The following is a 23,903-nucleotide window of genomic DNA, read 5'->3' on the forward strand; positions in this document are numbered from 1 at the left end:
TTTTCATCATGTAGTACGTTCTGCTACCTCCATTTTAGCACCACCCAGCTTCCATCAGTTCACTCTAAGTCTAGCTTCGTCGGCGTTTTACTGTTGCAGACTGTATCACTTGCACTGTTCTATTGCAGTACTCCTGCACTGTAGCTCTGTGTCCCTGACTACACCGTGGTTTACACTGCCCCTAAACTGCAATCTTAAGTAACTTTAGTTCCGGCACTCTTTGGCCATTAAAATAACCAACTCCAATGAAACCCCGTGTAGCTACGTTCTGCTACATCCATGCTAGCACCACCCAGCTACCACCAGTTTACTCTAAATCTAGCTATTTCTAGCAACTTTTCAATGCTATCTCCAGCTCTATCCCGACCCTGGCAATGACATATGGGGGTTATTCGAGGTATATGGCATAGCAAACGAAGCGGCATGCGCATTCACAATACAAAAAAGCCACAATGGATGATGGAAGGTATATTTACCTCGCTTCCTATAATACCAGGCCTCTTGCGAGTTGCGAGAGTGATAAAAAGTGCACAGTTTAAAGAAACCCCTGTGAGAAATCGCATTTCTTGCACAACTGGGTCTAATTATAGAGGTAAATAAGAGGTCCGGTACATTCAGATACCCGGTATAGATTGGCAAGATTGACAGAGGTTTTGATCATTGAAATCAATAAAATGATAGTACAGCAGGTAAAATCGGTTCGATCTTAAATGGTCCTTTTGTGCTGTTTCTTTATGTGGAATTTGATAAAGCTGTATTGTAATTAGTTACAAAACTCTAATATTGTGTGGTTAACCTTTTTCAGGTCCAGCCCTTTCCGCTAAGCTATTCCTAATTACTAAAATATGTCGAGATTTACTGAACTCCAACTTCAAATATTGATGATTTTAGTATTCCTCAATCTAAAAATCTTCGAAATTTTTCTGCAAGGCATTTTTATCCACGTTTCATGCAATTCGATCACTTTTGGCGGAAAAAAATATTTTCAAATTTTCAAACTTTTTTTTTTGTAGTCTCGAAAAAAAATTTTAAGTGAAAAATTTTTGAAGTTTTTCTAAAAACTACATTTCTTCGTGTTTCAAACGATTTCAATCATTTTGAGCCAATAAAAAATTTTCACTTTTTTTGGTGATTAACTAATTGGTAATTATCCAATTAGCTGATTGTCCAATGTAAAAATTTTTTGATACAAAAGTTTTACTCCTTGATAAGATAAACATTCTAGGTTAATTTTCAGCCTTCTACGACGTTCACAACTAAAGATATTTGGCAAACCAGAAAAGTGGTACAAAGGTGGTAAAAAGTGGTAAAAGTGGTGTTTCTGTTGAGATAAAAAATTGGCAACAAGTCTAATTATGTTCGTAGGGGTCCTAACTACCATATTCCGTTGAGAAATCCTTGTGAACATTCAAATCCAACGGAACCCTTAAATCGACCACTTTTCCCCTTACTATCTACTAAAAATCGACTGAAGAATTAATATCTCCTAAAATTGGAAAAAAATATGTCCGTTCACAATTGTGTCCGTTCACGCAATGTCCAGTCAAATAATGTCCGATAAGATACCAGTACCGCTATTAGTTGTACATTAAGCAGTTCTACTGAGTGCATGTAGAGATATATATATACTGTTGGAAGTTTCAATATCGTGGTTCATAGTCATGCATGACATGAGGATCGCGACGTGAGTTTGACGTGCTATACTGTTAGTGTTATTGTTAGTGTTATGCCGCATCCAAAACGTAAGTGGTGGAATCGGCGACGCGCCCATACCTACCCACTCAACTACTTTGCATTTGGCAAAACTTATAATTTACTCAGAGGCACACAGTTCTACGTGTCTACTAATTAATTTGCTCCGGAAAAACTCTTGGTGTTCTTAAAGTATATGATTTAAAATTAGCAAATTAGAAAAAAAGAATAGTTAGACCAAAGACAGGATGTGTGTTGTGTATCTCACTATAAACTATATATATTATTATCTTATTATATACTAGCTATTAGCTAGCGCTATTTGTGAGTCACTTCCTTTTGCAAACCATAGAATTGCATTCGTATAATTGTCACAGCACCAAATACACGTTATTTCTCACGATACTTTTTATTTGCTATTAGTAAACACCTCCAAGTTACTTTTTTTTTAAAATATCCGCAGTAATTTAGTTTTATTGCCGGATATGACAAATGATATTTAAGAGGTTTGAACTTTCCGTTGACAATCCGTCGGGGATTTACTATTCAGGTAAATCATAACACGATAATTCTAGGGTTGTTTTCCTGACCTGAATTTGTGCACCTCCATTGAAGTCTACTTTTCATATTGTTAAACCCGATTATTTTACCCCAAATAAACACACCAAAAACCCAGTTATCAAATCCTAGTAAAGTAGTAAGCTGTAGGGCCTTTCGTGATATCGTGGATAAAATTAGTTCCACCTCCATCATCACATACCAGGCTATTAAGAATTAAAACAAGTCCTTCAAATTATGAAACCAGGGTGAGGACTGGTTACACCTGGTTACACCTGGTGACTCCTGGTTACACCTGGTTACACCTGGTGACTCCTGGTTACACCTGGTTAAAGCACTTCCATAATACTCAATAAGTCAATAATGTAATAAATGTGTAGTGTTATAATTAGTTAAATACTAAACAGTATTTTTATATTTTATTTGTCTCAGGTCAGTTGGTGACAGGGAAGGTTCTGATCGACAGCACTAAAGATAAGCAGATAGACAGTATTAGTTTACATGTGGTAGGAGAAGCTGCTGTTTACTGGGCAGAGTAAGTTAATTACTAATAATCAATTAATAATTAAGTACTAATTGATTGTGGTATGTGGTAGAAGAACATGGGTAGATTATATTTTTCGTGAAATTTCCCTTTTCCTTTCCGCAGAATTATAGATCCTAAAAATTACACTCAATATTATGACAAGTTTGACAAGAAACGATTTTGAAATTCAATTTTGAAACTCTGTGTGACCTCATTCAACCTTTCAATATACTCAATTACCACCATTTTACCTTTCCAGGAACGAAGGTAAAAGAGAAGGCAAGAAAACAATCCACTATCAAAACAGAGAACCCTACTTCAACCAGAATTTCCTTCTCCTAGGCTACAGTAAAGGATTTACCATAAAGTCCGGATCACACGTCTTCCCTTTCAAATTCCAACTCCCACAAAACCTCCCCTCCACATTTGAGGGGGAGTACGGTAGCATCAAATACAAACTAAGATGCTCAATTCAGCGGTCCTCCAAGAAGAAGTTCCCGGACACCACACTAGATATAAACGTGATATCACTGTTCAACCTCAACATCGTCACCTCCGCAAGCAATCCGCTCTTTGTGAGCAGACTGTTACAAATCCCGGGGAATGATCAGGAGCATCTCAGACAAGGAACGGTTAGTGTTTGTTTAACGACCCTCAAATCAGGGTTTGTCCCTGGGGAAACAATCTTGGTCAGTGCGGAGATCAGAAACTGTTCCCCCAGAGTTATCAAGAAAGTAGGACTACAGCTGGTCTCGGTGGAGACCTACAAAAGTAAACTGAGGTCCACTACTTGCAGAAAGGTGCTGAGTATTACGCGATATGAGAACTGTAAAGTGTACCCCGGGCATTTCTTAGCCTGGAACGATGTATGTCTTGTGGTTCCTCAGAGGTTACCACCATCAGGGCTACCTTGCTGTTCTATCATAAAAATCAAATACATCCTCGAGGTGACGTTTAAACCATCAGGGAATATTCCAGCAATGAGCTCGTCATGTGACATCATCTTAGGAACTATTCCACTGAAACAGAAGTTTCCAGTTGTGAGGCGAACTAGAACATACGAGAAGTTATCCTCGTCTACAGAGGATGTTAGTGAGAATGTTGGGACGGATAACAAGTTCCGACCAAGGAGTAAATCTATAAGTTGCAGAAGTGAGCCCACTGCGGTGCGAGACGTTGAGCAAGCTAAAAAACCTCTCATCAGACTCAAGTTTGGTTCAGAACCCCATGTTGCTAGAACGCCACGAATGAAGAAGATCATATCTGGTTCTGAAAATGATCTCAACCATCGTACCATGATGAGACCTCAAACCAACAGGAACCCTCCCCAGCGACCTTCTAGAACATCCAGCCACCAACACCTCTCCCAACCCTCTGTAGAACTATCTGAGCCCAGAAACTACGTGTCTGAACCCAAAAACCACGTCTTCAGGTCCGCAAAAGAAGGCAGCAACTCCAGCAGTACTTCTGATGGAGTCTATGATTGCTACACTAGGAGGAGGAGTAAAGGAGGAGGAGATAACCCGGGGTACGTTACTATAGTGGAGAGGGAAGAGGAGAGTGATAATATGTTGCGGGTTTTAGAGTCAGGAGCTTGGGATGAGGAGACTTTTAGTAAACTACTAATGTCTTCGTAGATGAGGGTTTTAGTAAACTACTCATGTCTTCTTAGTTGAGGGTTTTAGTAAACTACTCATGTCTTCTTACTCTTAGTTGAGGGTTTTAGTTATAAACTACTAATGTCTTCTTAGAGTTAGTGGATGGTTTCAGAGTCAGGATCTTGGTGAATCCACTTATTGACTGACTTTATGTTTTATAGTGTATCCTCAGACACTGGCATAATTTCACAGTTAATCACTTCATGTAATTATAGTGTGTGTGTGAGGCCTCCTTTTAATTCCTTGTGCATGATCTATTTTTCCGTGATCTATTTCTTTGGTTGTATCGGAACAGTTTCATTCACGTTGACTACTTTTTCACAGTTTATTATTTAGCTTTCGAGCAGTATACTATTTTGTTTTCTATATTTTTTCAGACTTTTGCTTAAGTCTATTTATACATTACTTTATCATATTTTATTGAACTAAGGTGTAGTATTTTAGTAGGACCTAACATTGAATTTTAGTTCCTACCTCAGTTGTAACTGATGATATTATGGTTTTGTATCATGATTGAAACATTTGTCTGACTCAACCGGTCGTTTCAATTTGTATCTAGCTCTCGGCTTGCCGATTGAGCACTGTCAGCAGACGACGCCACCCACAATTATATATATATATATATATATATATATATATAGTGTATGTGCATGATGATGGGATTCACTTGCTCGCTATAAAGTTGTAATTGTACGTGCAGTGGCGTTAATGTTACACTACTGTGTACGTTTCACTGCGTCTTAATATCATACTCAAAACAGTATTATTCAGTTTTAAGACTCATAAACAGGTAACCGCTTTATCAGTTTTATGTACTGTTTCGTGAGATATGCTTCAATTAATTTCAAACAAGTTTCATCAGTGGTTTTTTCGTTTTAAATAGACTGTTTCAGTCTGACTACAAATACTGAGATATTTATGCTAATTGAGAATGAGTTACGGTAGTAATATCAAAACTGTGGTATCTTGGTTCAGGAAACTAGCTAATATTTGAGAGCCAGAGTGTCCCAAAATGTACTTTGTTAGTTGCATTCCATTTAGAATCCTTTACTGGAAAATTAAAACTGAATTATAAATCGAAGATCATGATAAACATATTGATGTTTATCAACAGATTATAAACAGATTATAAACAGATTATAAACAGATTATAAACAGATTAATAAACAGATTATGTTTCTAAACATATTATCACGATCCTTATTATGTTGCTTTGAAGTCTACCCCATTCCATCTTAATTTGCCTGAGTTAACTCATTTTTCCAATATCCCCTACTCGATTGTGTATACTTGAAATTAGATTTTACCCATTTAATGACTTAATGAAATCAAGAAACACTGGAACACTGTCTGTTCTGATTCCTGGTTTTGTTTTCTGTGTTACCCATCTGTACAGCAATCATTTGCAAAGATATTTCTCTGTTATTGTCATTTCTTTAACACCGGCGTTGATACTTGATCACTTGAACCACGGTACTTGTTAATAGGAGTGCTAAGTAAAAAGTAGATCGCTTAGATAGGGCAACATTTTTAACATGTTTGTTTAGTAACTCAATCTCATAGTCAAGCGATAATATTTACTTCCGTGAAATTTAGACACCCACCAGTGAGAGTAATACCCACTAATTGGCTAATAAAGTTTGGGTTAGCATACCATGACTCTCTCTACTCTCCTCTGACTATTACATTGTTTACATTTGCATTGCCACGTTCAGTCTCTGTTCTTCTGTTCAAGCAATCATGACGCATTCGTTTTACCTGGTAATACTGATCACTGGTAACACGACATCTGTCCGACAGCGACATCTGTCCGACAGCACTGTTTCTTGTGTTTGAAGTGATATCTCAAATTTGGCGCAAAGAAATTCACCCAAACTTGCACAAATTATTTTCCTTAAAGCTATCTTACTATCTAGAAAGTTTCAAGAAAATCGTATTGTTGGATCTCCAGATATATGCCATGGAACCACTGCAAACCAACGAATTGGAGATATGTTTTGTGTTTAAGGTGATATCTCAAATTTGGCACATAGAAACACAGATTATCCGTCCTATAACCAGTGGTACTTTATGGAAAGTTTCAAGAAAATCGTACGGTAGGATCCGACATAAACTATTGTCCGAATAACCTATTTTCTGAGTCGGACAGATGTCGCTGTCATGTCGGACAGATGTCGCTGTCATGTCGCTGTCATGTCGGACAGATGTTGCTGTCATGTCGGACAGATGTCGCCCAATCATGATCACTAATTAGTTTTCTCTAAAGGGTTTGCCTTATGTAAAGACGTTGGTGCAAGAGATCACCTACTTCAAGGTGGTAGCTAATATTTATACTTTAAGCTACTATTAGAATTTAAACATTTCGTCTATCTACATTGTAATATAGATCTAATTTTTTTTGTTTGTTTGTTTGTTTTTTTTAACTCTATGACAGAGGGATGTAGCCAAAATGTTGACACAATATAATGTATTTTGTCTTAAAGTGACTGGAAACTCTCACTTAGTCCTTAATAACAAATATGTTATTCATATGTAGGAAATTACTAATGAAAGCCAATTTAAACTAAAACAGAATAATAATGAAGTTTGGTACCCAATTAATACTCTTATTAAATAGGCATACACTGACTGACCTGCATACTTTATTAAATGCTGCTTAAATAGATTCTCGAAGCTTATATAGTTAATATATAATATAGTGTCAACTCTTAACTTTTTTAAATACACTACTCGACTTTTAACATGTATAATATAATTCCACTTTCTCTAGGACAACAGCAATTTATTGCTAAAGAAAGCAATGGCCACGACAACCTTCAAAGGAAAAAGTTTCAAAAAGATCGCTGTTTGGATAATTGTGTTTTCAGGACTTATAGCAGTGTTCTTCTTCAAAATAAACGTCGATATGGATATTCCCCAGACACACCACCAGGACACTCTTCCTGATCCTCCCACACAGAACTGGATTCAAAACCAGTTTAACGTGGCTATTGCAATGTTAGGGAAGAGTCCATACAGACCACCAACAAATTGGACATGCAAGATCCCACGACACACATACTACTTTCCTAACGTAAAGACAATATTCACAGGAGTACCCAAATGTGGGTGCTCTAATTGGATTGAATTTCTTCTAAGAGCTGAAGGGGCTATGGATGTAACTTTAGATCCAAGTGAAGTGGATGCAGTTCACTCGATTTACTCGAACCCATTCCGTTTTGGGATAAATGCAGGCGTAAACGAGCAAGCTAGTTTGGCATATGCTCAAGGTGGTATTTTCAGTTTTACAGTGGTCCGTAACCCCTGGACTAGATTGGTATCAGCCTACAGAGATAAATATACAACTGAGGATCGTGTCGATGCTAAGTTCTACGACAAGATGCACCTGGTAGCGAGGGAGATGAACTGGAGGGATCACAATGGGAGGCCGGATACTACAGATCATCCATATCCTTCTTTTGATCAATTTACAAGGTGGTTATTGGAGCATTTAAATGAAGTTGGCAGTCATTTCATACCCCAATGGTTGATATTGTGTATCCCTGAAGCTAAATACGACTTCATTGTACCTCTAGAATACAGTTATCTGCTCAGTCTTGATATTGAACGGCGCCTCAATACTTCTATGAAATTATATGAATCTTATGACCATTCAAGTGATCCCAGAAAGCAATCCTCAGCTTTGCTTGCCAAGAAATGGTTATCTCAGCTAGACCCAGAACTGACTGAGAAGCTTTACTACACATATAAAGAGGACTTTGCGTTGATGAATTACAGTAATTTTACTCACCCAGATTTTCCTTTACCGATCATTCAGCACTAAAAGACCTACAAACGTATTAAAAGATTTTTTGTTGATGTTTCAAAAAAAACTTTGAGATTTTTTGAAACATTTTAATTAACACCGATAACATCTGTTTTCAATTTGAAGACAAACGATATAAACAAAAATAAATTACAGCGTTTCAACGTAATCATATAAATTTGGTCCATTTCACATAACATAATTGCTTTATTTTGTCTCAGTCTCTCTCGCATGTTAAATTTGTGGTAACCGCTATAAATACAGCAAAACCAATTTTTGTTGCGGGGTTCAAATTGGAAGAGTTGGACGTCATACTTGCAGCAATATCAATTGAAGGTAGTGGAATTATGGACTCAATCAGGCTGTAAAAGGATCTAGAATGCTTTAGAAGTGTACTGATTTCATTAGCATTAATTTTACTTCTCCATGTTTCTCATCTATAATTCAACATTAGGCGACTCCACAACGGCTGTTCTCTCCTTTCTGAAGCCCAACATAGTTAGAACCAAAACATAAATTGCAATAGAGCCTCCCACTAAACTTATAACTGCGACTACACCCGACGAGATTCCTTGCTGTGGTTCCGTGTCAGTACCTCCTCCTTTATCATTACCTCCTTTCTTAACTCTCAAACAAGGCTCCGGTTTAGCGTCTTCAGAACAGACTACTTGCTGTACCAGGGAGAAGTTTAGCGCTTCCACTCCGTACCCTTTATCACACTCAACAGTCACTGCGTGTCCGGGTAGAAACAAAGGTAGATTCGCTTCATTCTTTGGACCTCCGTGTGGGATGCTAAATTGTGGGATGGGACAGAAGTGTAGCTTTGTGTAGTTGTCAGGATTTTGGAAGAGGATTCCCTGGAGGAGCTCATAATCCCCCCTGGTGTTCTCAGTACTCAGAATAATGTCCCCTTCTTTTTCCAACTCTATCAATCCGTGAGAATGGATGAAAAATGAGTCCTTCACGCTGGCGTCGATATAAGGCGTTAAATATAAAGTTTGATTATCGTTCCCCTCGTCACATTCATTCAGCACGGCAGTAGCTCTTCTGTCTTGAAACTCCACATCCAGGCAGTGGGTTAGAATGTTTGCCGGGGAGAATATGTAAAGGTATTTCCTGCTGGTACCCGTAATAAACCACTTCTCAGCGCCATAGCAGTTTTTCCAAGATAACTTGATTGAAGTTTGGTTACTATCAGTTAGTTTTTGGGTGGCTACTAGACAAGTATTATCTAGCATGATTCCCTGCATGATAAGGACACCTCCCTTTTCCAGGCTTGTCTCCACCGCCATCTCCGCGTTCATACCATTTGTTGTTTTCACACATGTTTTCTCTAAAGTGACGCTCTTTCCCTCGCTGGATTTCTCAATAATCACTTGATACAATCGGTTCAACAAACTGCATGTAGAATTTGTGATGTCAAAAGAAATTGCTTTGCACAATTTAGAAATCTTACAATATCTCCAGCAATCGTAGCTGCCAGCTGTTTGAAAACTGGTGGCGCGCCCTTTTGGGGGAATAGGAATAATGAGACCTGTTTTGAAGCAAGCATCCTCGTGATCAGAGACAGGCAGGATATTGCTGACAGCAGTTTGGGAAGAGCTATGAGAATTTGGAAGTGTTGGTTTGTCAGGAAGTCCATTGCACAAGCTCACTGCTACAATTATGTGGATCTGAACACTCAGTAAGCTCATGCCAAACATGATATCGAGAATATCAAGAAAGTATTAACCTTCGAGCCGGTCTCTAAATTTCTGCAGAACAAAAAAATCACAAAATTTGCGTCTGATCCGATGCGACATTTCGAACCTGATGCAAATTGTAATATGAATATTCATACCGCATGCTCTGTGACTGTAGCTGAAAGGCTATAAAGAACGATCGAGTCCAGGGCAGTGATTTGTGGCGATCTAAAGCTATAACCAATCACTGCGAACCTGTTAATTTATTCTTTTAATTTGATATATCCATCTATTTTTATTTTGAAGGACCAGCTTTTTGTACACTGGTACCATATACATTATATATAATGTATATATAATACTGGTTGTAGTCAAACAGCTATCATGCTATATCAATATGCATGCTGAACACTCCGCAACTCTCGTGGAAAACAAGGCTATGTTAGACCTGGACAGTGAACACGTACTCCTCCACAAGGTTATGTTAGACCTGGACAGTGTGCACGTACTCCTCCACAAGGCTATGTTAGACCTGGACAGTGTACACGTACTCCTGCACAAGGCTATGTTAGACCTGGACAGTGAACACGTACTCCCCCACAAGGCTATGTTAGACCTGGACAGTGTACACGTACTCCTGCACAAGGCTATGTTCGACCTGGACAGTGTACACGTACTCCTCCACAAGGTTATGTTAGACCTGGACAGTGTACACGTACTCCTCCACAAGGCTATGTTAGACCTGGACAGTGTACACGTACTCCTCCACAAGGCTATGTTAGACCTGGACAGTGAACACGTACTCCTGCTGCACAAGGCTATGTTAGACCTGGACAGTGTACACGTACTCCTCCACAAGGTTATGTTAGACTTGGACAGTGTACACGTACTCCTCCACAAGGCTATGTTAGACCTGGACAGTGTACACGTACTCCTCCACAAGGCTATGTTAGACCTGGACAGTGAACACGTACTCCTGCTGCACAAGGCTATGTTAGACCTGGACAGTGTGCACGTACTCCTCCACAAGGCTATGTTAGACCTGGACAGTGTACACGTACTCCTCCACAAGGCTATGTTAGACCTGGACAGTGTACACGTACTCCTCCACAAGGCTATGTTTGACCTGGACAGTGTACACGTACTCCTCCACAAGGCTATGTTAGACCTGGACAGTGTGCACGTACTCCTCCACAAGGCTATGTTAGACCTGGACAGTGTACACGTACTCCTCCACAAGGCTATGTTAGACCTGGACAGTGTACACGTACTCCTCCACAAGGCTATGTTAGACCTGGACAGTGTACACGTACTCCTGCTGCACAAGGCTATGTTAGACCTGGACAGTGTGCACGTACTCCTCCACAAGGATATGTTAGACCTGGACAGTGTACACGTACTCCTCCACAAGGCTATGTTAGACCTGAACAGTGTACACGTACTCCTCCACAAGGCTATGTTAGACCTGGACAGTGTACACGTACTCCTCCACAAGGCTATGTTAGACCTGGACAGTGTACACGTACTCCTCCACAAGGCTATGTTAGACCTGGACAGTGTACACGTACTCCTCCAAAAGGCTATGTTAGACCTGGACAGTGTGCACGTACTCCTCCACAAGGCTATGTTAGACCTGGACAGTGTACACGTACTCCTCCACAAGGCTATGTTAGACCTGGACAGTGTACACGTACTCCTCCACAAGGCTATGTTAGACCTGACAGTGTACACGTACTCCTCCACAAGGCTATGTTAGACCTGGACAGTGTACACGTACTCCTGCTGCACAAGGCTATGTTAGACCTGACAGTGTACACGTACTCTTCCACAAGGCTAAGTTTGACCTAGACAATGTACACGTACTCCTCCACAAGGCTATGTTAGACCTGGACATTGCACACATACTCCTCCACAAGGCTATGTTAGACCTGGACAGTGTGCACGTACTCCTCCACAAGGCTATGTTAGACCTGGACAGTGTAAACTGTACACGTGCTCCTCCACAAGGTTATGTTAGACCTGGATAGTGTGCACGTACTCCTTCACAAGGCTATGTTAGACCTGGACAGTGTAAACTGTACACGTGCTCCTCCACAAGGTTATGTTAGACCTGGAGAGTGTACACGTACTCCTCCACAAGGCTATGTTAGACCTGGACAGTGTACACGTACTCCTGCTGCACAAGGCTATGTTAGACCTGACAGTGTACACGTACTCCTCCACAAGGCTATGTTAGACCTGGACAGTGAACACGTACTCCTCCACAAGGCTATGTTAGACCTGGACAGTGTGCACGTACTCCTCCACAAGGCTAAGTTTGACCTAGACAATGTACACGTACTCCTCCACAAGGCTATGTTAGACCTGGACATTACACACATACTCCTCCACAAGGCTATGTTAGACCTGGACAGTGTGCACGTACTCCTCCACAAGGCTATGTTAGACCTGGACAGTATGCACGTACTCCTCCACAAGGCTATGTTTGACCTGGACAGTGTAAACTGTACACGTGCTCCTCCACAAGGTTATGTTAGACCTGGACAGTGTGCACGTACTCCTCCACAAGGCTATGTTAGACCTGGACAGTGTAAACTGTACACGTGCTCCTCCACAAGGCTAAGTTAGACCTAGAAAATGTACACGTACTCCTCCACAAGGCTTTGTTAGACCTGGACATTGTACACGTACCCCTCCACAAGGCTATGTTAGACCTGGACAATCTACACGTACTCCTCCACAAGGCTATGTTAGACCTGGACAGTGTACACGTACTCCTCCACAAGGCTATGTTAGACCTGGACAGTGTACACGTACTCCTCCACAAGGCTATGTTAGACCTGGACAGTGTACACGTACTCCTCCACAAGGCTATGTTAGACCTGGACAGTGTACACGTACTCCTCCACAAGGCTATGTTAGACCTGGACAGTGTACACGTACTCCTCCACAAGGCTATGTTAGACCTGGACAGTGTACACGTACTCCTCCACAAGGTTATGTTAGACCTGGACAGTGTACACGTACTCCTCCACAAGGCTATGTTAGACCTGGACAGTGTACACGTACTCCTCCACAAGGATATGTTAGACCTGGACAGTGAACACGTACTCCTCCACAAGGCTATGTTAGACCTGGACAGTGTACACGTACTCCTCCACAAGGCTATGTTAGACCTGGACAGTGTACACGTACTCCTCCACAAGGATATGTTAGACCTGGACAGTGTGCACGTACTCCTCCACAAGGATATGTTAGACCTGGACAGTGTGCACGTACTCCTCCACAAGGATATGTTAGACCTGGACAGTGTGCACGTACTCCTCCACAAGGCTATGTTAGACCTGGACAGTGTGCACGTACTCCTCCACAAGGCTATGTTAGACCTGGACAATGTACACGTACTCCTCCACACCAAAATATTTGCTCTAACTGCAGAACCCTTTCGCGCTTGCAGTAGCAAACCAGCAACTTGGTCAAATGCAATTGTGAACGTTACATTATTTTCGTTTACTCTAAATGTATCTAGTAGTTAGAAAGTTAGAATGTTCGTTTCAGACGCACGAAACTCAGCTCGAACTTTACCACTGCCCAGGTAAACCATTCAGTGTACATTTATTTGATTATGCTCTACCCAGGGCGCCCAGCAGAACAGTCCAAGTCTCACCTTCAATTTACACCATCATGTGCAAAAATCTGACCACCCTCAAGACAATATAAAGATAAAATGAGATACAATAAAATATTAACACAAAGACGGCACTAGTACCTTAAATCAGTTAAACCACTGTGTTAAAAGGAACAGAACCGTGACGTGTTCATCTTCACCGCGACAGATGTGGATCTTAACCAGATTTTCCGACTGACTGGCTTCGGTAGAATGTTCTATACAATAAAAAACCTCGAAAACGACACAAAAGAAGTCACCCATCCGTTTATTCCCCGACTATATAAACCAGTTGCCTGAAGAACAAGAGCAATCTAGTTTGAGAAGACACTCGCGATGAAAGTCATATTTATCATATTACTATTAGCAATCTCACTCTCAGCAGCCTACGCTGCAAAAGACGACCAGGTCAGCCTGGCTGTAAAAGACCCTAAAGCTATGCTACGTCTGTTCGGGGACTTCCAGAAGACGTACAGCCGACACTACTCACGCTCGCAGAGGAGACTGAGGCTGCAGAACTTCAATAGTTTTGTGAAGAACGCTGACGAGTTGAATCGGATGGATAAGGATGTTCAGTATGGTATTACGTTCTTTGCAGACCTCACGGCTGCAGAAGCAAACAGACTACGGGGCATCAACCAAACTGCCCTATTCCAAGACACAGAAGAATCAACAACCTCTGATGATGATGATGATGATGATGATGATGATGATGATGATGATGATGAAGATACTGCTGATCTGAAGATCGCGAATGACGTCAGATACGGACCTATAAAGAATCAGAGCCCTTGTGGATCGTGCTGGGCATTTGCTGGAGTTGGGCTCTTAGAAGGACACGCATATCTCACCACCGGACACTACGTAGCGCTTTCTGAGCAAGAGGTTATAGATTGCACTGAGGGCTCCGGGACCGATTGGGGTGATTTAATGGCTGGTCTCAGACAAGTGAGGGATCAAAACCATCTAGCCACAGAAGCTGATTATCCCTATAAAAAGAACGACGGTTGGTGTAACGCCCGCCAACACTCCAATGCTCTTCCCTTTAGAATAACAGCAGTGAACCACATCAAAGGAGATAACCGTTTGTTCAGCGCGCTCCAAGATGCGCCAGTGGCAGTGGCTATGAGCTTCCCTTCAGCGCTGAACGGGTATAAATCAGGTGTGTGGAGAGATAGAGTGGGACAATGTGCGGGCACTCCTATAAACCACGGAGTAGTGGTCGTGGCATACAGTTTTCAGCACTGGAAGGTGCGAAACAGTTGGGGCAGCAACTGGGGGGAGCAGGGCTACATTAGGTTCAGCAGGAGGGTCAATAACCTTTGTAGGATAAGTGATGTTGCTACAACTATTTCCCTGCAGAAAACCAGTGCAGTTGAGGAGGAGGAGTAGGACCTTTTTCATTTTAATCCTCGCATTTAATGTAGTTTTTCTTTTGGGTAAATCGTAAAAAGTAAAACTATTTTTTTTACTTGTACTGTGACATCGGAAATTTACTTTTGGATCTTAAAAGGAAAATTTAATAATAATATAAACTAAAGACGTTGATATATTTCAAAATTCTTGTTTAGATTCTTGTCCTCTTTCCTCCGTTGACAGTCACATTAACGGGTAATACTCGTAAAATATCTGAGTCCAACTCGGCTCGCGTCTCGGTAGGTTGTAAACCTACAACCATTGCTAAGGGGTGCACGATAAAAATAAACATGCTCGGATTTTTAAAATTTTTGTACTATTGTTTTCTAGAGACTGTGGGAATTCTCATAGTACCAAATTTGTTTCACCTTTTTGAAATAATCAGTGAGTATCGACTAAGTGCCATATTTGATGATGCGCGGCTTTTGGAGCAAAATTAGGTGTAAAAGTCGCGTAATTTGACGAAATTCGTTGATTTTTGTCGTATTATTCTGTCATATCTCAGGTTCCTGTATATGAATCATTCTGAAAATTTGTCAGAATCTTCCAATCTTACTTAACTACCGAACCTAATTTAGTTGGGAGTGATTAACCTTGATTAAGAGGTCTAAAAATGACAAAATAGGTATAAATTCGTTGATAACTCAAATTCTGACAATCAAAATTGCTCAAACTAAATTAGGTTCAATAGAACAAAAGTGTTTACGTAAGCTGACCAAATTTCAACAAAATTGTTATTTGTTATATAGGAAGTATTATAACTTTTTGATTGTTTCCGAATAATGTGCTGGCCGAAATACGAGCTAAAAACCATTCAATGGTCAGCGCGCGCGTCTCACGGTCGATGGCGCACGGCCTACCATTGCATCACAACAATATTTCATTTCTATCAATTTGAATTGCAAGATATTGTATCAACATTTCCAATTTTGAATTGAACTTGAAGCAATATGAACCAACTTATAGTTTATCACCCTGACAAATCTTAATATGACATCTAATAGTAATAATTTAATTCGTTACATTTAATGATTTTAAAATTATGATGTTTGTCACACAGAATTTTGTGCGCTCCAATGCTGCTTTAACTTTAATTATTCGATCATTTCTTGATATTCAGCCTTCATTACATAACACTATAAGTATAACAGTTAGTGTTATTCAATCATCTTATTCTTAAGTTAAGGGATAGAAGATATCTGAGTTAGGGAAACTAAAATCTTCACCAATCACCTTTTTGGGAACGTGGGGTGGAGAGAGGATGTGCTTGGGGAGTATAAGGGAAGGAGGTTCAACATATTTACATGTACATCATTCCGTTAACTTACAGATTCTCACACAGGGAGGTTCGTTAGCTGCGACTAGTTGACTATCCTGACAAGTTGCCTTGTTACCTCCCTTGTTAATATGGTCAGATAGACAAGTGAGGATTATCTCCAATCCATGTTTAACTGGTAACTTAGGTTCCGTCTTGACGATTCCCCATGTAGAGTCGAGGTTGCTGCAATCTGAAATTATAATGATTGATCTTCAGTCTTCACTTCGTATTCGGTATTTGTTGTGTTAATCGCAACATAATATTACAAGTACTTTAATATCTAGCACTGCTTCGCACGGTACATGAGGCGCAGTGAGCAATTAACACGTAACCCACTGTTCAGTGTGTTATCTCACCTTGATTTTCTGTCACTGCTATCTCCGTAATCCCAAACAATCTACCGTCATTACTTTCTACCTTGACTGTATCTCCGTACTTACAGTCGGTGATAAGAGGTAGGTTGTCTAGTGCTGCTTCCCCGCTATAAACTGTCAGAGAAAAGCCGCTACACTCTCCACCCTCGCATACTGAGCAGTCAGTCTGAGAGCAGGTCCAGGTAGCATGAATAATCTCTTTATAAGGGACAAGGTCATATCTGTACCGCACTACCTGCTTCACACAATGAACCTTATCAAAGGTTAATGTAAACCAGGAGGCACCCGAAGACCACGTTCCTTTGTCCAGGTCTATAGCGTGGGGAGCATCCCACCCAGTACTGGACTGCTCAACTCTCGCTGGTATTATCTCACCAGCTAGTCTTTCTCTCGGTGCTAAAATAACAAGTGTTATGGGTACTCATATTAGCAACAATTGTTGGACGTTAGGGAGTGAGTACTCCTCAAACCACGTTAAATTAATTCCTTCTGTAACGTCCTCAATAAATGTAATAGATTTGTAGTGTTGTCATTAGTTTAGCATATGATATTGAAATGCTGCAATGATTCGTGATTGTTTGAAACATTTTACCTCAGAGTATACTCTATGGAACTGATAAATGATCTAATTACTAATAAATCTAAGTCTGATTAAAATGTGTTCTGTTTCTTACCACTGTTAGCAAAATAGAGAAGAAGTTGGAGCACCAAGAAATGAATTATCATCGACATCATCAACTGCAGCGCTGTAAAATTATAAGCTAAGTTTTTGAAAAATTATAATACGTTTTCATATCTCATTTAAACAGGTGCGTAGTACAAAGTCAGCAGGTTATTACAGAATCGAGAATTCGTTAACTAGTCAGAGTCTGATTCCATGCATTTTCGGGAATTGGCTAAATGCTTTTGTTTCTACTTTTATGTTATTGCTTCGAATGCAGAACAAAATCTAATGTGGTCTATAATCGTTGTTCTAACTCAGAGTCCTAATTTACCAGGAAAATTTGAAGCAGACGCAAAAGCAAGTACTAGTAGTTGGAAATATATGTAGTGGTCTACAACAACATAGCTTCCTCTCGGCAGTTAAAGACACTCAAGATGTAAGGCACAAGCTAATGTTAAGTTAAAGTCGCATAACACCAGCTCTAAAAGTAAAATAGCAGCCAATCCTTAGGCTTCAACCGTTAACCAAATCCTTCTGAGTGATCTGGTTGTTTAGATGGTTCTACTTCTCTTAGCAGGCAGAGGTTGGGATAATGACCTTGAATTCTATTTAATGATATTCAGAGGAGTTAGTAGCTGTAGCAGCAGGAACCCGTTTAACTTTAAAGTGGTGTCAATTAGACTCAAGAGACTAAAATAAGTATTACCTATTTAATTCGCTGGCTCACTTAAATTTACACAAATTGAACCGTCTCACTCTTAAAGAAGCGACAAGGCCTATTTCATTGAGCTAGTGAACTTTATAGCTTGGAAGATGCCGCTATTGTTAACGGTATTTTGTCATTGGCAAGATCGTTAGGAAAAGACAAGTTCTATTGAAGCTTCAGTAACGACTGTGCGTATTTACAGGTAAAGACTTGAAGTAAAACATTATAGTTTGTTCCAGAAGTAGAGGATCATTGTGAATTTGGAATTGCTGGTCGTTGTGTATTGTTAAATCTTATGTCTAGACACTTAGCTTCTTTGTCGAACAGTGCAGATTATGGGCTAACGAATGATGCCTGCGCGAGAGGGTTCTGGTTAGAGCAATAACACACATAACACCGCCACGAACAATAGTTATATTTTAACTTACCTGGGGACCCCAGGCTATATAAATGTTCATAAACATAGAGCTAGAGATTCGGCGGAATGACAGGCTGTGAGGCTGAGCGCTGTCCAGTAAATTTTAATAAGTGCGTAGCTTAGCACTACTAGTACTACTAGCTTACTAGCAGTAGCACGAGGGATTGTTATGAAAATAACGCCGATGTGCGTGGCACGAGGGGTTATTGTGATATACCTTCCAGCGTGAGGCGTTTTGTGTTATAAATATACAAAACTCTTTCGGAATACTATTAGTATTACTGCTATGGGACGGGCCGGGATCGAAAATAACGGGTGGGATAATTAAGACTGTACAAGTACAAGTACAACTACAAGGATTATTTTAAAAGCGGGGAAATCAGCGGAATGGATAAAAGGAACGGCGCCCCTTATTTTCTAATTTCTATCCCGTCCCTTAGCAGTATCCTGGAGGACATTTAATTTTATAGTGTAAAAGATTAAATTTCATTTTTATGCAATGGTGAAAAAGATTTTGCTCGAGATAATTAGAAGAATTTTTTAAAATGTAGAGAGGTGACAAAAATAATCGTTAATTTTAGCATCTATTCTCACAGTTAAATTGTTGTTAAAATGAATACAAGTTAGCATGACACATTTTTAATTGAATAAGTTTTTAGAATTTGAACATTACAAACCAATTGCTACACTTTAGATAAGATCGTATAAGTTTCAGAAACATAACTCTGCCGAATGCCGGCCTTTTCAGAACAAATTAATTTTGTTTAAATATTTGAGTGAAATGGAACTAAGCCACGGATTATAAAAGACATATTTAGACTTTAGAGATGCTAAAACTATAATAGTATAATACTAATAGTATAATGGACACTGATTCAATCCCTTTACACAGTTTTTAGACTGTATTGACAGCTGTTGAGTGTTGTGGAACATAACAAGAAAATAAAAAATAATCTTGTGCGAGGGTAGGGACCCATATGTCGTTTCTAACCCAAGGCCAAATAAACTTTAAGGAGGCTTCTCGACTCTCGTCAGTAGCCGCACCTTCTTACTCGGTTTCTGAACTGGAATTCTATGGGCTTTCAGACAGCCAAACTGAGTATTACAATCCCATCCTTCTAGAGTTCATTACAAGTAAGTGTAACACCCATCTTGAAGATCTTTGACACACTGACACAGTGCACACCCCATTGGCAAACAAACTTTGGATATAATCTTACATGCTCCCGAAGGAATCCCTGGTTTATGGTCTTTGTCATAATACAATATCATTAAACAGAATTCAAGGTCATTATCCCAACCTCTGCCTGGTTGGATGCTATGAGAACCATCTAAACAACCAAATCACTCAGAAGGATTTGGTTAACGGTTGAAGCCTCAGGAATGGCTGCTATTTTGAGCTGGTGTTATATGACTTTAACTTATTTAAAGTCACGCAATATTTTGCTGCTATTTTGCGTCAGCTAGTGAACAACAAGTTTACTACTGCTTTTGAAACAGCTGCTATGACACAATGCACTTGTTCACTAATGGTATTGGGATAGTTCCGTAATGTTGACTCCAGGCAAAGATCTACAACACATACAGTATATATATATATAATACGCTATATATAATACACTCCAACTTAGGATCTAACCTTTTTTTAGTACGTGGCCTTACCTTTACTAATGGTATTGTAGTAGCAAATAGCCTGTTGAACAGTGATCTGTATGCATGGGATCAGGGAAGCAATGGTCATATGCTCTTGGTGGCTCAACGGTTGTTGTTATCTTTATAACTTACGGCAGGACCAATTCTATACCATTTGGTATCTACCTTGAAACTCTGACTCTTTAAAGAAAATAGTTTTAGTTCATTTCATTTGTACATGCCGCAGAGGTTGAATATTTCATAAACTCATAAAACTAATGTCCCTATTAGAATACTTTTCTACTGTTGAATAGAATATAAAAAATAATTATAATTTGGCAACAACTTCGTATCTTGTAATTGTAAATTGACAACTTAACTATTGCTAATATTTATTATAGCGCAGCGCGGTTTAGTTATGGTAATAATTCATTTGTTGGTGCTCCAACTTCTTCTCTATTGTGCTAACAGTGGTAAGTTACAAGCTAGGCTGAGATGCTCTTTACAACTGCAGAAAAAACATGTATAACACACTGCTTGTCGTCTATCAGACTTACAATTTATAAATAATTACATTATCTAGCAACCCTTGTGTATTGATCCATATAAGTAACACGTGTAATTTTAGCTCCAAGAGAAAGACTAGCTGGTGAAATAATACCAGTGAGAGCTGAGCAGTCCACTGCTGGGTGGAATAGTCACCAAGCTATAGACCTGGACATAGGAACGTCGTCTACAAACAAGTACTGGTTCAAGTTAACTTTCGATAAGGTGCACTGTGTTAAGCAGGTGGTGTGGATTAGCTCTAGTGGGAAGCTCAAGGCTACCTGGACCTGCTCTCAGACTGGCTGCTCAGTATGTGAGGGTGGTCAGTGTAGCGGCTTCTCTCTGACAGTCTACATGGGGGAAGAAGTACTAGGCAACCTACCTCCTGACTGTAAATACGGGGATACAGTCAAGCTTCAGAGAAATACTGGTGATACCTTTTATGTTACAGAGATAGCAGTGACAGAGAAACAAGGTAACACACCGAACAGTAAGATACGTGCTTTAATTGCACCTTACATGCCGTGAGAAGCAGTGCGGACTCATTGTAAGATGGTATTACAAATACAATACTTGAAATATTATGTTGCGATTAAAAAAAGTCACAACAAATACCGAATATCAAGTTGTTATATTTACCGAATAGGAAGAAGAAAGCAATGATCAATAATCTTAATTTCAGATTGCAGCAGCCTCGACTCTACATGGGGAATCGTCAAGACGGAACCTAAGTTACCAGTTAAACATGGATTGGAGATAATCCTCACTTGTCTAGCTGACTATATCAACAAGGGAGGTAACAAGGCAACTTGTCAGGATGGTCAACTTGTCGCAGCTAACGAACCTCCAAAGTGCTCCTCTGTCAGTATCAGTAAGTTAACGGAATGATGTGACATGTTCATGTAAAAATATCACAAGTGAATAGATAGAAGAGTAGATAATCCTTTGCCGCCGTATGGCGGTCACGCGCTACTGCAAGCGCGAGAGGGCTCTGGCCAGATCAACTACTAGGAGGTGCACCATAAAAATAAACTTGCTCGGATTTTAAAAATTTTTGTACCATTGTTTTCTAGAGACTGTGAGAATTTTCACAATACCAAATTTGTCATACCTTTTTGGAAAGATCAGTGAGTTTCGCCTAGGTGCCATATTTGATGGTGCGCGGCTTTTGGAGCAAAATTAGCTGTAAAAGTTGATTCACGATGTCAATCCTTCGCAGCTCGGTGAGGCACAGTGGTGCATCTCGCCGATCTACCGAAGATCGGTAGATCTTCGGTGGTTGCGAGAAGCATTATTTGATGCGCGCGCGACCCAGTAGTGCATCGCGCTACAATTGTAAAAGTCGCGTAATTTGACCAAATTTGACCAAATTCGTTGATTTTTGTCGTATTATTTGGATATATCTTCAGTTCCTTGAATGAGATCATTCTGAAAATTGGCGACAACCTTCTAATAGGGCTTTCACAACTGTCCGAAAAATTTGGTGGATATCGAAGTTGATATAGTGATCAAAATGGAGCAAAATATGCTGCTTTTAGCTGTAACATTATGTTTGATGGTTGGATATGCTTTAAACTTTTCGGACACCTTCCTTGTAAGTCTATGAGTAAGCTTACCAATTTTTGTTGCAATCGAAGGTTGGGAAGGATACTTGATATCTATTTGTTTGAAGAAAATTGTGCTGGCCGAAATTAGCGCTAAAAAACCATCCTACAGTCGGCACGCGCGGCTCACTGTCGATGGCGCACTACCTACAACTACTTTCCCAAAAGAGGATTAGTGGGACATGAAGTTAAATGACGCTATCTAGCGTCATTTAACGCTTGTTATGCGAGTACACTGTCGCGAGGCGACAGCTAGCGCTATTTGCAAAGAATTTCTGGCCTTTTTGTGGGCGACATTTAGCGCTATCTAGCGCTAGATGACGCTAAATACCGAAATTCAACTGTCGGTAAAGGTCCAATTAGTGAAGATTTCCCTAACTCAGATATCTTATATCCCTGCACAAATGGCGCGCGCGCGACAGCAGCAGTTAGTGCAGCAGTTAGCAGCAGTTAGCAGCAGTTAGCAGCAGTTAGCAGCAGTTAGCAGCAGTTAGCAGCAGTGAGCAGCAGTTAGCAGCAGTTAGCAGCAGTGAGTAGCAGTGAGCAGCATTTAGCAGCAGTGAGGAGCAGTTAGCAGCAGTGAGCAGCAGTGAGCAGCATTTAGCAGCAGTGAGCAGCAGTTAGCAGCATTTTCTTTGCACTTTGGCCCTCCTGTGCAGCTGAACTTTTAAAAATGCAGCAGTTAAAGCAGCATTGCATGGAACGCACAAGATTCTGTGTGCAAACATAATTTTTAAAATGCAACGAATTAATTATTATTTAACATGATAATTGTTTATCTATCATTAAAGAAATCTAATTCATTTCTAGTTTTCATTTACAAATCTAAACGATTTTCATAACGCGGATTTCTTTCTCGCACAACTTTCAAAACCATGATTTGAAGGAATTTTTCCATCTCCAGCGCCATTGTATGATATTTGATAGGCGATTTCATAAATAACAATTGTAATAATGTTTATCTAATATATTTAACAAGTACATAATTTTTAATCTATAAGAGAAGAATGTTTTCTAAAATGTTTATAAAACAAAATTTCTTACTTTACTCATAAAAGAACAAGCTTATTTTAATAGTATTTTAAGAATATCTATATTTTATAATAACTGTGATGATTTATAATAACTGTGATAATTTAGAAAAATGTATTAATTTACTTTGATTTCTACAGTCTCTAAGAAAAGTGTCGTACAAGACACTTTTATCTCTCTGATCGATTCAAAAATAAAACCGCGGTGGAAACCTAATAACGCTAGTTAGTGCGCCATTAACACTAACATACAGCGAGTCTCCATCCTAACAACGCGATAATTAGAGTAAAAGAAACCCATTTTTTGAAATATTTTGCGATATTTTCTTCTCGCTCATCGTTTAATCACAAAATGAAACCTTCCATCAGACGTTGTGCAATTGTATAAATTTCCGAAGTTTATTGAGAAAGTATAGCATTCTTTCGATAAGTAATCATCATGCGTGTAATTGTTGCAATATACCGTCAGCCATGACCATCACAAACGAATGATTCTTGGAACACGATACATCTAACAGTCGGATTTGGTTACCATTGGTTACCATTTTCCCACTTTCTTTTCATTTCAATGCATTGTGCAACTAGAGTAATTGTGGCGCCTATTAA

At 39.7% G+C, this 23,903-nt stretch overlaps 4 protein-coding genes across 4 annotated transcripts; all 4 read left to right on the forward strand.

Annotated features, from left to right (window-relative positions):
- Positions 1–1,726: 1,726 nt before the first annotated feature.
- On the forward strand, positions 1,727–4,968 carry LOC134823844 (arrestin domain-containing protein 17-like). The gene is made up of 3 exons (XM_063835443.1): positions 1,727–1,742; positions 2,683–2,785; positions 3,036–4,968. The coding sequence occupies exons 1-3, from the start codon at positions 1,727–1,729 to the stop codon at positions 4,411–4,413; spliced, it is 1,497 nt and encodes a 498-aa protein (XP_063691513.1). The 3' UTR covers positions 4,414–4,968.
- Positions 4,969–7,208: 2,240 nt separating this feature from the next.
- On the forward strand, positions 7,209–8,366 carry LOC134824415 (carbohydrate sulfotransferase 10-like). Its single transcript, XM_063836318.1, has one exon. The coding sequence runs from the start codon at positions 7,235–7,237 to the stop codon at positions 8,255–8,257; it is 1,023 nt and encodes a 340-aa protein (XP_063692388.1). The 5' UTR covers positions 7,209–7,234; the 3' UTR covers positions 8,258–8,366.
- A 3,784-nt stretch (positions 8,367–12,150) lies between these two features.
- Positions 12,151–13,652, forward strand: LOC134823846 (uncharacterized). The gene is made up of 3 exons (XM_063835444.1): positions 12,151–12,420; positions 12,582–13,316; positions 13,560–13,652. The coding sequence occupies exons 1-3, from the start codon at positions 12,151–12,153 to the stop codon at positions 13,650–13,652; spliced, it is 1,098 nt and encodes a 365-aa protein (XP_063691514.1).
- Positions 13,653–13,866: 214 nt separating this feature from the next.
- On the forward strand, positions 13,867–15,008 carry LOC134824446 (procathepsin L-like). The gene has a single exon (XM_063836352.1). It carries the CDS (start codon positions 13,925–13,927, stop codon positions 14,978–14,980), a length of 1,056 nt encoding a protein of 351 aa, XP_063692422.1. The 5' UTR covers positions 13,867–13,924; the 3' UTR covers positions 14,981–15,008.
- Positions 15,009–23,903: the final 8,895 nt, after the last annotated feature.

This window comes from Bolinopsis microptera, chromosome 12 (genome assembly GCF_026151205.1).
Source record: "Bolinopsis microptera isolate Bmic1 chromosome 12, MBARI_Bmic_1.0, whole genome shotgun sequence".
Taxonomy (NCBI): Eukaryota; Metazoa; Ctenophora; class Tentaculata; order Lobata; family Bolinopsidae; genus Bolinopsis; species Bolinopsis microptera.

What these genes read in the sequence shown, in the direction of transcription:
- LOC134824446 (XM_063836352.1), top strand. Translation starts at nt 13,925, where the DNA reads ATGAAAGTCATATTTATCATATTACTATTAGCAATCTCACTCTCAGCA.
- LOC134824415 (XM_063836318.1), top strand. Translation starts at nt 7,235, where the DNA reads ATGGCCACGACAACCTTCAAAGGAAAAAGTTTCAAAAAGATCGCTGTT.
- LOC134823846 (XM_063835444.1), top strand. Translation starts at nt 12,151, where the DNA reads ATGTTAGACCTGGACAGTGAACACGTACTCCTCCACAAGGCTATGTTA. An exon ending in CTATGTTTGACCTGGACAGT is followed by an intron (nt 12,421 to 12,581) that starts GTAAACTGTACA and finishes CTCCTCCACAAG; the next exon opens with GCTTTGTTAGACCTGGACAT. An exon ending in CTATGTTAGACCTGGACAAT is followed by an intron (nt 13,317 to 13,559) that starts GTACACGTACTC and finishes TGCTCTACCCAG; the next exon opens with GGCGCCCAGCAGAACAGTCC.
- LOC134823844 (XM_063835443.1), top strand. An exon ending in GCTGCTGTTTACTGGGCAGA is followed by an intron (nt 2,786 to 3,035) that starts GTAAGTTAATTA and finishes TTACCTTTCCAG; the next exon opens with GAACGAAGGTAAAAGAGAAG.